The sequence below is a fragment of the Geospiza fortis genome, unplaced genomic scaffold, assembly GCF_000277835.1.
Source record: "Geospiza fortis unplaced genomic scaffold, GeoFor_1.0 scaffold40, whole genome shotgun sequence".
Classification (NCBI taxonomy): domain Eukaryota; kingdom Metazoa; phylum Chordata; class Aves; order Passeriformes; family Thraupidae; genus Geospiza; species Geospiza fortis.
Genome location: NW_005054297.1, coordinates 27,492,397 through 27,507,152, shown reverse-complemented (window position 1 = coordinate 27,507,152; position 14,756 = coordinate 27,492,397). Strand labels below are relative to the sequence as shown.

At 38.8% G+C, this 14,756-nt stretch overlaps 1 protein-coding gene across 1 annotated transcript; it reads right to left on the bottom strand.

Annotated features, from left to right (window-relative positions):
* Nucleotides 1-2,334: 2,334 nt before the first annotated feature.
* Nucleotides 2,335-14,422, bottom strand: GASK1B (golgi associated kinase 1B). Its single transcript, XM_005415577.2, has 4 exons — nt 13,426-14,422; nt 6,288-6,502; nt 3,114-3,340; nt 2,335-2,784 (listed from the first exon to the last, which is right to left on the bottom strand). The coding sequence occupies exons 1-4, from the start codon at nt 14,420-14,422 to the stop codon at nt 2,577-2,579; spliced, it is 1,647 nt and encodes a 548-aa protein (XP_005415634.1). The 3' UTR covers nt 2,335-2,576.
* Between the last annotated feature and the right edge of the window lie 334 nt (nt 14,423-14,756).

The following is a 14,756-nucleotide window of genomic DNA, read 5'->3' as shown; positions in this document are numbered from 1 at the left end:
GCTCCACAGAAGCAAGATAAAAAGCACTTTCTGGAGTTTGTTACCAACATGAGAGAACTAGAAGCAATCTACAATCCTGTCTCACTGTCCAATCTCACAAAGAGTCTCCTGGCTTACCTGAAGACTACGAGAGTGTTTGTACATGAAATATGGCATGCTAACACAGCATAGGGAGTATTTCTTAGCCCTTGGAAAGTCTCCAGAAATTTTGCTTTTTACAGTCACGCTTTTCATGCTTGATCAGATTTTTAAGTAATGCACAGCATTTTGACTACTCAGTTCTCTTGAGTCCAGGACTACTGAAAGGCATTGGTTCAGGTTAGCTTGAGGGCAATTTCATAGGCAATTATATTGCTGCTTTAAGAGCCGGCACTGAACTGCCAGGCAAATAAAAAAGCATGTATCATGCTCGAGGAAACACTAGTCCATGTCCAGAAGAAATGGAGAAGAATGCATCAAGTTATGACCATAAAAAATAAATTATCTAGCCTGGAAAGATAATGGATTTCCTTGTCTTCTTCAGCAATGAGCCAATTCTGGAAAAAAATTACAACTGGGCAATGACTCACCATCAGGATGTGCAGTCTAAAGATAGAAGACAAAGTTCTCATGGGACCTTGTCATAATCAGCCACATTCACAACTCTGCTGGGCCCTCTCCTAAGCTCAGTGCAGCTGAGAGTCGCGCCTTTCTCTCACTTCCAGCAGTGAGAGATTATAAATTTGATTGCTCAAACAGGTATCTAGCAGGAAGAAACCTGTGAGACAGGCTAAAAAATGAGACAAACTGATTGTGATGGCCACCACAGAGTGAAATCCCATGCAACAGGAATTCCATGTGAAATGTATCCCGATGATTATTTATTTCTCTAGACTCTGCTCACAGCGCAAGCCAAAGCAATATTTTTGTTTCTGTGATGAAAATTATCCGGCTAATAAGTTACAACACTTTAAAAAAAGGGATTAATTGAAAATCCTGTAAAATTCTACCTTGGTGTTAAAAAGTCCAAGGCACTCTAAAACACATTCTCTTGAGGCAATAGTTAAGTTCTAAGAAGTTTTAATAAATTGAACTATCCTTTGCTGACAAAATAAAATAAAAGATTATTTAGCTGACTAAGGTCTTAAAATTTTACTAAGTCTTTTTAACACTGCCTATAATGAGATCTATTTCTTCTAGTAATGCAATTATTGTTAATGGGTTTTCTGATACTAAGAAAGAAAACTGATTTTAGCTTCAGTGGAATTGTAGTTATTTAAAACATTAAATTCACCCATCCACATTAACAGTGACATGAGACATTTTAGTTTGTCATTAATGACATTACACAAGCACTTTCAAAATTCTTTCACACCCTATATATTTTTACAACACATAAAGACAAGAGTAGCTATGAAAGCGTCCAACTTCTACCATTACCTCATGGCAAAACAATATTTCTCTAGAAAGATGGTAGGAGTTTTTCTAAACAGTCAGGTAGAAGATGGATGTGATGATAGGCTGTGTCAATTGATATTTACTTTCTGGAGCATTTCAAGGGTAAAAATCTATCTGAAGTGTTTATCCAACCTTCCCTAACAACCACACTTGTGGGAACAGTTGGGGCAAGTTCTCAGTTACAATCATCACCCCATAGTGGTCAGTCTTAATGGAAACCCAAGCTTGAATTGCTGGCTAGAGCTGAGCACACAGAATAAACATTTCCTCTGCTGGGTTTAACAACAGTCTTGTTAGGAGTTCTGCTTTTTGATAATAGTCTCAAAAACTACTGTCAACGGTTTTGCAAAAACAAAACATGTACTTATTTAGCAGCATATTCACACAAAGATAAAGCTTTTTTTTTAATACACAGTTAATCATTAAACAGAAAATATCAGATCATCCACCCCACATCAGAAAAAATTGCACTGACAAAAATACATTGCAATGAGTGACTCATGATGAATTGTACTCCATACTGAACAAGTAAAAACTGTATTTGTCAAAATATTTATTACTGCTAAAGCCATGTTCTCCTCACTCTGTTTTAAAAATTCCCTCCTGTCCAGCGCAAACACTCCTGCATCTAAAAGAGTTGAATTTAGTTCTCGTATTTCAAAATATCAAAATTAAATAAATTAAAAGAAGCCCTTGGAAATGTTGGCATTTTAGAAAACTTAATAAATGAACAAATTCCTGTACTATATATGTTTCAGCTAGTGTCATCAATGTATCAAGTGCTTACACATCTCTTTTCCCATTTAAACTTGCAATAAAATCTACTGACTTCAATGAGGGAAGTAAGAGCAATCCAGCCTAATGTACTGAAAATACTGCTGCTAATACCTACATATTACTGCATATTATCATTTGGTTATTTTCATTTCACTGGTGACATAGAAGAGACTACACTGTGTTGAGGTGCAGCTGACACTTAAATGTTGCTTTTAAACCATGTAAGACTTCTTATTTAAAAGTAAACTTGAAAGTTTTGGGGAAAAAATAATGCTATGAATTAAATCAATTTTACTGTCAAGTTTCTGTCCCATAAAACATTTTTAAAGACTTTCTTTCAGATGGAAACAAGACTGTTTCATTCATTCATTCATGGGCAATACTTTGGCTCCATGTGCATTTATATAAGTAAGAAGAATTTTGGACCTCCTTTCTATTACATCAATAAGCTTTTCAATTCCTTTTCTGCCTCCTTGGCTCTCCCAGTATATTTTGTCAAGGAACAAAGACTGGAGCAACTTCTCACGTAGACGCTGGCTCCTCAGCACTGAAACTGCAGATGCAGGGAATCTGGAAAAGCGCAAAGAAATTCATCAGGTTTTGCCATTACTCTGAATTGCAGTATTTATGTTATGGTTTAGCAATCAATTCTAAGAATATAGGCTGCAACTCAGCAAAGGAAGTCCATGCATGCCTAATCATATGTATGTTAATTGTATCTTTTACAGCTGTGGGATTACTCAAACATTTTTAGATACATCCTGTCAATGTCTTGGGCCAATGATATCTATTCCAGTAGTTTAGTGTCTCAAACTCAAACTGGGAAGAAATTATAAATCCTTTTACAAAATTATTTAGAACAATTAAAAATCCCTTTACAAAATTAATTTAAAACTTACTCATTGATTCCTTGTAGTATTTTGAAGTCAAGATTGTCCTCATTTCTGTCAAAGAAACCCTTATTGTCTATAAAGGCCAAGTGCCTTTGGTCATGCCTTTTCTGAACGATGTGTGTCAGGTCAACAGCATCCTGATCATTGCACTTCAGCTTCAGTCCTTGCTGCATGCAGGAATCCTCCTTGAGAGGTTTGAATCCACAACAATTTCTGTCTAGTCGATTATAGATCTAAAACAAAGTAGAGCAGAGTGCCAAGTGAAAACAATACCAAAGTACTTGGGGCAAAGTGTCACTGTAAGACACTGCTCTCTAACCCAGCTGACAGGAAAGCAAGCTCAGGACAAGCGTAATTAAAAACAGTGAAACAGCATTGAAGATCTGCTCCTCATACCTCAGGTACTGCTAAAACCAATTTCTCAGACTGCATATTTTATCTATTTTATAGCCATGATCTATTATGTCAATAGAAATTCTTTGAAAATAATGGAACAATACCACTGTGTAACTGGAATAACAAGATGGTGAATACAATTCTATTTTCTTTGTCAGAAGCTTTCTTTTTTTTAAAGTTTTCTGTGCTAGAGAACAATAGAAATAGCACAGTCTGACACACATAGAGGATCTTCATTTTGTGGGATCTATTAGGCTAACAGTAGGCAAAATAACTGAAAAGACCAGTGAGGGGCACAACAAACCATCAAAAGCTATAAAATTGTTCTTACACTGTAAGAACAGTGTATTTATAACCACAGTGCAGCCTCCCTGTGGTATGCACTTTTATGACATGATGGTCTACACTATTTTTTCCCATGCAAAACCTCAATTATTCATCACACAGCACTTAGCTGGAAGGAATACATAAATCTGGACTAATTTTGGTGGTGTTAATGTTAGGCATCTCTTTTAACTTGTTTGTTTCTGTTCCCTTTCATAAACAATGACAAGAACAAGGCACATCCAGAGCAATGGATGCCATTTTAGGATAACCATCTAATATAGGAAGGATGAATCACTCCTTGAAAGTGCTGCTACCCCTTGAGAGTAGATGAGAGTAAATATTCAACATTGCTACAGCTCTGATCACACAAATTGGCCTGGATTGCCCTTAAAAGCCTTCACCTTGGACTTTGCCCCTGGGCACAGGAGCCCCCTTTAAGCTCAGGGAGCTCAGCCCTCCTCTGAGTCCTTTAGAGGAGGGGGTGTGGGAGATGTTTTGCGCTGCTTATTCCTGGGTTGTTGGTTGAGCTTCCTGCCTGTCAGTCTTGGAGTTGTCTTGCCTATGCCTGATGCTCACAGGGCTACAAATGGGGCCTGTGGCTTTCACCGTCCTTCCGGCTGCCTTGCTTCTCCTGCTGCTGACCCTGCCTATCCTAGAGCAGCCTTTGGCTCCAGCTCATCTTCCCAGACAGCAGACCTGCTCCTGCTAACAGGTGTTTGGAGAGTGGAGATCTGGTCTGGTGCATATAAGACTTGATGAGTAGATCATCAAAGGTCAACAATTTTTTCTGTCCTTTGTTGTTAAACTGCTCTAAGCATAAAAGCATTACTGTTCACATAAGCCTTCTAAAACTACAATTTTATTTTTGTAACTTCCCAGGAAAAATAGGACCCCACCTGATGCAGAATTTTGTTGCATGTTGAAATAAAAAGGTCACCTCTTTAATCAAATGAAAGTCTGAAAATTGGGTTTGTTTTGATTTTGTTTGGGGTTTTTTATACGTAGTTCTATTTCTAGTTGTATTGTTGACAGTGTTTGTTTCCAAACACTAAAATCCTGAGGAAAGGAACAGACTTCTCTTCCTCCTTCTCCTTTCATGAGCAGCATTCATTATCTGAAGGCTGTAGAGCCCCTCTTGCTTCTCTCTCCTGGGACCTCTTATTTAATCCATCCAAAGGTAAGAAAATAAAGCAGAGTCCTTCTAGAAAGACTCCTCTGATGTATAGACCCCATTCCTTTGCACTTCTCTGCATGCATTAAATAGACAAGGAAATCTTGTTCTTACAGACAGCCTCTTAACAGTTATCTTGCACATTTCAGTGCTAAGACATAATGATGGAACACTCTGGAACTGATGCATATAGTTTGGCAGAATCTTCTGTCATACATTTATGTACATAAGAGGACCAAACCCCCAGAATTAAAGAATTCATTTTGCTTCAGTTCTTGCAGGAGGCAAGTAAAGGTCAACTATAAGCATTTTTTATCCTGCTCCTATGTTGTACAACATTTGAAACCAGAGATTAGGAAGATCTATTAGAAGCGCCAAACCTATTCTTCTGAAGGAATTATGCTTAACAGAGAATACTTTTCACCATTATTCTTTATTTCTGAATGACTCATGAAGCACAGCTATTATTTTTCTTGATACTAAACCATTTCTTGGCATTTTTTTTTTGTTTTCAAATATTCATATTCTGCTGCTGATAAACTTTGAGTGCATACAGATAAAACTGTAGTCTTTAAGAGCTATGAGAGTCACTTTCACTCACTTTCTGGAATGCATGTTCTTGTCTGGTAGGCAACCAGAGATATAAATCCCTCTGATACCAGCTATTAGTACAAGAGTAATTTGTCTCCTGTCATGTGAAGTGCAATCCTGTTGTACCTTATTTTAACCAACCCCTCCTTCTGAATAACAGAACAGCAGATGTATCTTTCACCAGTCACTGCTCTACTCCTTCTTTACTAAGTTACTGTCAAGGTTTTTTGTTGGGTTTTTTTTAAAGAAAAAATTATCCACTACAACTGTTACCTTACTCCAGATTGCAGCTCACCAAAACCACTTCAGTCACCTCTTGGGGCTGGGGAGGTGCAGGAAGGACCACAGAGTAAACAGAGATTTACAGTTGTGAACACAGTCAAGACCTCTGTTTGGAGAAACAAGGAGTGAAGGAGAAACAGTATGCCTGACTCAATATGATATAAATCAAGGCAAAAAGCCTTTGCTTCCTCTTTAGAAAGAAATGAGTCAGTTAGGTTTCCTGCCTAATTATAAGCTGCATTTTGGATATTTTAATCATAAGAAATGACCAGAAATAATTTCAAACTATGCAAATACCTCTCTTTCCCATTTAAAAAAAAATGAAACACACTAAAATTACTATTTCTCAAAATCCTGTGTTTGATCACATGACTTATGAGGCAAAGTAAAGTTGTGTTCAGTAAACATTTTACCTGCAACAGAAAATCAAAGAGTGCCATCTTGGACCATTCATGATGATGAATTTCAGTACAGCCCCACTCAGCTTTGGGAACTTTACCATTCTGCCAGCATTTCTTCTTCAATAGCTGCTGATATTGTCCCCATGTTAACCTCACTGAAGAATGGGTACTATTATCTGTTGGACTCAGTGAGGAATCCCAGAGAATAACAGGACAGGCCTGACCACCTGAAAAAAGGGAAACAAAATACCATTATTATAAGTGCAATACTATCAGTTTTATTTGATTATTTTTTAGACATTGCCTAAGCATTAGTAAATGTACCATTTTACAGATCTGGAAGGAGAACCAGCCAGGGACTAATATCTTGACATTCTTTGGTTAATGTGGTCTTATCCTACATCCATAACCAGCCACCCCAGGACTGGAAACATAGGCATAAATGTCCTCAATGTATGGAAGACTTTCTTTGTTTGAAGAAAGAGATTAATGTACAAAATCATATACTAAACCAAACTACTAAAAAGTTTGTAGGTAGGTTAAAAGCCTATAATGCCACTGTGAACCAACAATATAATTTCCTTCTGATTCCAGTGAACTGCTGATTTTCAAGAGCTGGAAACTCATGTTAAAGGGGGTTTTCTTTGCATAATGGACATAGAGACACCACAAATCCTATACTCAAAGTGGATTTATTTTGTTATTTTTAGTATTTTAAACCTATGATGTATTACTCCACAGCTCTGAAAGGATATATGAGAATACTAGAGAACGTGAGCATAGCATGAATAAACAACTTCACAAGTTTGGGCTTTTTACCTAGATGAGATCTATTTTGCATAGCAGATATTTTAGCCAAATTCTTTAGTTCTTCTGTTTAAAGAATATTCTTCTCTTCCCTGAAACAAATACAGAGGACTTCTCTTTGGTGAATTCTAGTGTTCAGCTTCACTGTGAGAATAGACCTCATCAAAGAATTTAAAATGAGCTTCTCCAGTATAAAAATTGATAAATTTATTTCACACAGCATCAAGGAACAGACAGATCTATTTTATTATAAAACTCTCCTTTTATTCCTGATGCAATGCTACTGCTGCTAAACTGCTAAGGACCCAGGACTGACCGTGGCTTGTACATATTAAAACAAAGAAATCCTTTATATTTAGGATGTGTAGACAGAAGATCAAAATATGTCTTAGTACAGAGAGGAAGAACCATTTAACTGCAAAGCTTAAGTGCTGTTTACTAAAAAGTGTTGGAACACATATAAAGCTTTAAAAATTATTCATATTCATCTTGAAGTTCATTGAACTTAGTCTACACTATTGCACAATTTATTGCATAGTTAAGTACAGCCTAAATTGTCTCTTTGTCTTCCACATGCCCAGGAAGACAGAGACAGATCTGCAAAAAAGCTTTTAGAAACACATGAAGGCAAGAGGTCCAGGTCACCTTCTTCAGAAGCAAACCAGACAGAAAAAAGCCCATGGAAAACAGGTATCAGTGCCAACAGCAGGGTAAAAGTTGCCAATGTCAATGCTCCATTTGTAAGCAGCCAGGACTGTGAAAAACAATCTCCACACAGCTGAATCAAAAAGCAACTTGTTCAAAGGATGCTGACTGTTGTAAAACAACAGATAAGAAATGATCTTTGCCTGTACCTAGCTCTAAAACATGTGCAAAGTTCCATCTCCCATTCACCAAACAAGCATGACAGACCAGTTCCGCATGCAATCCAGCCCAAGAGAAAAGCCAGCTCCTTTCCAAACCAGAATGTGCCTGATCTCTCTGCCATGGTTTGCACGTACAAGGTAGTCCTTCCAAAGCCAAGCCAACTCAACCACCACTTCTTTAACTCCCCTCCCAGCTGCCCAGTGTTTCCTTAGAAACACAGAATGTGTCTTTCCATTAGGAACATCCATCACTCTTTATTTATGAACAGTATTACCTTTATCAGCATCATGTTCCACACTCTCCTCCACTGAAAAAATTAGCTGAGCACTCCTGAAAATCAGACTTCTCCTCTACTGAGGTGCCTGAATAAGTATTTAGGTAACTTATTTGGGAAATCCTACCCATTTCTCCATCTCTCTCACTCTGGCTCTACCATCTACACTGCAGATGACTTTACCCAAGTTAGATCAGCTATGAGTTAGGTTCCTTTTCGAAGAAAGTTTGGAGAATATCTATCTAAGCATTGGGGATTCTCACAAAAAAAAAAAAAAGGACAGCTTTCATAAAATGACAGCTTTCATAAGGACCAAATCTGATCTATTATTTTTATATCTCCAGTAACAACTTATGTAACTATTCATTAATTCTTCCACAAATCAAATACATAAACAGTTTTCTAAGAAAACAAACATCTCCTGTCTACCCAAAAAGGACATGATAAACAATAGTAATATAAATACTTGAAAACTATTAATAATATCATGCCAGTTTCCATTAAGATACAAAAACATTTTTAAAAGACTAAGGTTAAATACAGGAAATGTTTGCATTTCAAAGGAAATGGGAGTAGAAAAGATGATCCAAAAAAAAATCTTTCAACTTTGTAATTTAAATTGGATTACAGGAATATGAAACAGCAGCTTCAGTAAAGAGCTGTGACTCAAATTTTTGACACTTGCAGGAAAAATATCAAGACGCTGAATTAAAGCAGATAAGGGGTCTGATTCACAGCTGCATGAATTGGCATGACCCCAGTCAAATCAGTGGAGTTTTTCTGATTCAAACCTCGTTAGGATTGGGCTGAAGTTACCTCAACAGTGAAGAGACATACAGCCACAACTGGAAAGGTGAAGCACATTTCAGAAAAAGTCCAGTGTATTCTGTATGTGCCTCTTTCTTAGTCAGTTTTACATATTAACACAGAGGGGTACTGCTTTTCTGTTACTGCAGCTGCACTGCACTGAATCTCATCCAGAGCTGATTGGGTTCATTTTATTTTTATCGGCCATTTTAGATCTATATACCTACTTAACTGCCCAAAGGCAATCTTCAAAATTGTGTGGGAAAGATTTTTCAAAACTCATGCTGAAACCATCTTCCTAGTAATTCATACACATTTTTTAACATTTGAACATTTCTAAAAATGTCTTAGCTAAGTTGAATAAGCTAACACAGATGAAACCTCAGGCTGCTGAGACCAGACCACCTCAAGGTACTCTAATTGCTTCATGTGCTGCTCACTGACGTATCCCTGCATGGCTTCTTCAACACAGGCATCACCTTAGATTTCCACACCCCACATCACTTTGAAAATAAACTGCATACTTCTGAACTTCATGTGGTTAGGAACCACATTTTGCTCTTGCAAACATTTCTCTCCTCTTGTGCTCTGACTTATAGCTATAGCACTTTTTCTAACTTCCTCAAAAGAAAATATTTTCAAACATGCCCAGAAGATCAACAATAAAACCAGAAAATCTTTCATTAGGTAGTTAAAGCCCTTTCTCAAACTCACCATTGTTCACTATAAGGCAGCACATCTCGCCACTGCCACATTTGCAAGAAGAGTTCAGTTGTCCATGTATTAGCAAGAAAGGATAATTTAGTGTGGAAAATGAGAGGGACCAGCATATGGAGAGCAATTTTGAGAGTTTTAATTTTTTAGGGAAAATATAAGGAACAGAAGCAGAAAGTAGAGAGAAGTTAGGCCATTTATTTTTCTTTCTTCCCTATGCACCTCATTGCAATGTTCTGTCCTGTGCTCATATGGATGTCAGTATTAAGGAATGCATGAAATGTGCATTAGTTGCTCTCTAGACTATGGACTGCATTATTGCTTGTACATTAACTTCTCTACCCAGCAGAATACTGGAAATATGCCTCTCATACCCCTTTGAGAGGTACAGCACTGTGTGAAAGTATTTTAGAGCATTCTGAATGCATGAAGCAGTGTTAGGTTTTTATTCTTTGCCCTGACATTGGTAATTAATATTGCATAACTTTTGATGGGATGGCAAGAGCTGGCTGATAGCACAGGATATAACACAGAAAAAACTGGGACACCTTTTATAGTCATGCAGAGGTCAGTAACGTAAAACAACAGCTGCAACCAGTGGAGCTATCATCTCATTCATTATTTGCACTAAACCAACCATGAAAGGTGTTACTCATAGGAAGAGTTTCTTGCAAGTTTTCAGGGAAAAAAGGAGGTTCTGGACAAATAGCAGATTGAGTACCCCAGTGCTTATTATTCTCAGTTTAGTCAGACTCAGGATATCACAAAACCAGAGGGGAGGAGAAGCAGCAATCAGCACACAGCAGTTCAGTCCCTCAGCAAGAGGTGCAAAAAAACTGCATAGCAGCAGGTACTGTACCAAAAGCCATCAAAGCCTCACTGCTACTAACCAAGGAGCCAGAGCACTATCCTTACAGCTGTCAGCTGAGACACAGAAGCCAGCTTGCCCCAGCCCACAAACTCCAGCTGTAGCTCAAGCCTAAAAACTACTGCCACTGTCCCAGCCTGCAAATGCAGTTGCTAAGCTGGAGGCCATACATACATGCATCTGACTTAGCTCCTGTGCAAAGGTCATTTACGTAGGGCTGCAACACCAAGCAAGGTCACTTATGTCTCATATTCCTCAGGTTAAGGTTATGAAATAATGAAGTACCTTAGTGCTGTAGTGTTAAAGTGACCGTCCCAAAACTCAGACACATAAGGGTCAGCCTTCATTTATTCCACAATAAACACAATTTGATAACTATTTCTTGGTGTTTTACAGGATTGTCCTTCCTTTTTTTATCGGAGATATTTTTCACATCTTGTAGGTAGCAATGGAAGTAACGAATGACTGCTTGTGAATGCACAAAATCATGCTCTTTTAGACTTCTATGCCCAGCTCAAAAGGGCTTTTCCTACTGATTCTACTCGAGCTTTTCATATTCAGTCAATTCATTGTAAAAGTATGAGAGAAAGAGTTACCATACCTGATTTTTCCATCCAGGATGGATGATGGAAAAATTAGAGAAGCCACAAAAAATTCAGTTAACACTTAAAAGGGTTTACAGTTAACAAGGGAAGGTGAGGGCAGCAGACAGGGAACTTGAATACAGTATTTTGCTAGACTTTAAAAAAAGTCAGTGTCAGATCTGTGGGAATAAGGGAAATAGAAACTGTACAGGGATTTACTAAGCAGTTCTTTGAAACTGCTATTGACAAAATGAATGACAGTTTTGAAAAGCCCATTTTTTAAGATTTTAATGCTACATCAAACATGTCTTGTTGGATCACATCACAACTGAGGCAAGCTAAAGGGATGTGTCGGGGAGAGAGATATGTCAGCCCAGAACTAGTGTACATTTATACACACATGCAGTCTCTAATCCTGCATTGCTTGCTTTCCCATGTGAATAACTGATTCACGCAAGCCACTCTGTAAAAAACTTTACAGAGCTCACCTATCTTAATATATCTAGGTCATTTCAGTGAGCTAATTACTAATATTATTTTTAAGAATTACATTTTCGCTCATTTTCCTGCCACAAATATTTTCATATTATGCCAGACACAAGCACATAAATAGTAAAGAGCTCAAGTAGTTACAAGGCATCTGAGTTCCAGCATATTTCCAGGCTAAAGAAATCATAAGAGACAAGGTGCAGTCACTGTTCCAAATGCTCTGTTCAGTCTTTAGCTGGAAAAAATGAAGTGAGACCAAAATAGTGTTATTTCTCTTCTCATCACCTAGCAACACTCCTCTTGCAATAGGAACTTAGCCAGTTATGAGGAAAAGAAAATTAGAGGGCAGAATGACACACTCTGTCCCAGACAGTCCAAAACATACTGTAAGGTGACAGACACTGAGCAGCACAATGCACAATTAGCCTAATAGCAGTTTTCTGAGGTTTGCAGTCTGTCATCTCTGCAGCCACACTGTGCAGAGTTCCCCCATCCGAACTGCCTTAATGCCTTATGACAGCTCTATAGCAATAGATCTTGTTCCTAAAAATAAAATGGGCATAATGTATCTTCCATGCTCTGCAAGTATGAATAATATTCAGAAGCCTCCAAACTGTTGTTCCTAGAGATTCATTCCCATTGTTGTACAGGCTGCCAAAGGGAAGGTTTATAAAAAAGGAAGACACTGGAAATCACGAGGTTGTCTTCCTGCTGTCAGATTTTAGAAAATCTTTCTAGCATTACTTTTCTTTTTAAGAAATGCAGACTGATCTAAAACTATTTGGTATAAGCTGATTTCAAAGCAAGAAATGAACAGCAAAAACATAGATACCTACTTTTGCAATGATTCACTAAAATGCAACACAGTCCTTTTGGATTTGTGACTGCACAAAAATAGGACTTATGCTGAAGACAAGAAGGTAGCAATTTTAAAGTAGACTTCTAGCTCACATTACATGTCTGAATTCTACCTTTAATTTCACTAAAGGTTAAAAATCAACTTTTTAATTGGAACTCTATACTAATCATTTAACAGGCATACTGAGATATTTACTGTGTGTGTTTCCTTGGATAATATATAGATGTGTGTACTGAACCTCAAAATGTACAGCAGAATTCACTGAAATGTAGTTTGTTTGGGTTTTACTTTAACAGAAGAAAGGGAAGCACCTTTTAAAAATTTTCAGTTCTCAAGAGGATTAGTGCCATGAAAAAAGATTCAAGCTTCTGCAGGCAGGTTCCCCACCTCTCTGAGTAGATTACCTGACCCCATTCCTACCACCTGAGAGATGAACTTTTGTGAAAAGTTCCAACAGTATTTTATTAAAGTCTATTCTAAAAGATGAGAAGTTTATTTTTAAAAATACAAAATACCCATTGAATCACAGAGATTCTGGAATCTCACCAGTTTCACTTTAGGCAGTCTGTACAATGTCACGCAATCTACTGATTGCTCCTTCTCTTTTTTCTTGTTCCAGACTCATGTTAGGAAACTCTTACTGCCCTCAGCAACTCGATCATATTTGAAGCAAACTTTGGGGTATTCATCCTCTGGACAGAATGACTGCACTGCAGAAGTTACACACATTCACTGGCTTTACTTCCCTGTAACAATGGGGTTAGTGCTCGGGCTCACAGGAGTTAAAGGGGGTCATTGCTGCTGCCCCATGGTTAACGCCAAGCGGGAAGGAAACCTCTGCACCCCACCTGCAGACGCTGAAAACCACACGAATGTGTTACCTTGGAAGAACTCTGATCTCCTGCTTACAGAAGGTAAGCTCCTGTTTAGCCCCAAGATCCTGTCCAAATGAAAGGCAAACACCTCACTCATGTCCAGAGGTCTTTTGACAATTCCACAGTGTCCCTGATTACAAGCAGTTCCCGTAGTGCTGGGACCTCTTGCAAATACTGCCAGGACTGCTTTTTGCGAAGGAACTTCTTGAATGCTCTCTATGGGAGAGTCTGCCAGCATGCGCATGTTTAGGATGTCATCTTTGCTCATCCATGAGGGAGGGCTCTCGCTATAAATCCTGATATTGCTTTCCTCAGGCTGGAGCTGTGCCTTTACAGCTCCAGAAATCCTCCCAGGTCTCTGGTGACCTCTCTCCCTGACAGCCATTCCTTTATGCCCATGTTCATCCAGTTGGTACTTTCTTGCCTCCAGAGCAATCGCTGCTCCCTTGGTGCTGGCAGCACGTGTGGCCCACCCTGGCTGTTGGGCAAAGGCCTCTTCCCAGCCCATAAAAGTGGCTTTTGGAAAGTGCTGCCCGTAGGACAAAGGGATTGCATTTTTCTTCCTGCGTTTTGGCTTCACTGTGCCTCTGATGTTGGCAGGCTTGCTGCGCTTGGACCGCAGGGTGATATAAACTACATTGGGTGGCAGCAAGGTCCCATTGCTACCAAGCTGGGGTTCCTGGAAATTGGGTGGTGACAGGGTGCCATCCAGTGGGATACCCAGAAAAGGAGTTTGAGCTGCATCTTGGAGACTCCTGGAACTGATCTTTCCATGCCCTCCTTTGTGCTGCGGTAAAACATGACCCACTTGGCTGACAAGGAATCCCAGGTAGATCACACAGGCAGTGCCCACGAGCAGATTCCTCCTTGTCCTCGGGCGCCTGCAAGTCCAGAGCCTCAGCAGCCGTGAGGGCCACAGGCAGCAAATAAACAAGTTTTTGATGTTACTTGGCTGATCAAAAGGGGTCATTTCTCTAATGAATCCACATGATGAAAACAGCATAAAGTCTTCTGTACATTCCAGCCAGGATGATGATGCATTATTTCTCTTCCCCAATTTCTATTTCTCCTTTTCCAAGTAGCTTCCAGCATAAGTGATGGACAGAGGCTACTGATATGCCTGGGAAAGTGGTCAGCACTAAGGATGCTGACACTCCACCTTCTCAAATTGTTAAATTCTTATCAGCCACCACAGAGGAAGTGATTGGCTTCAGAGAATGAATGGAGCCAGCTGCGTAAGCAAAGTTTACTGACTTGTAGTCTAAAAGATCTATGTATCTTCTCTGCAAACTGCAAAAAGAAAATAGTAGCATTTCCTTTGATTACTCACACATAGC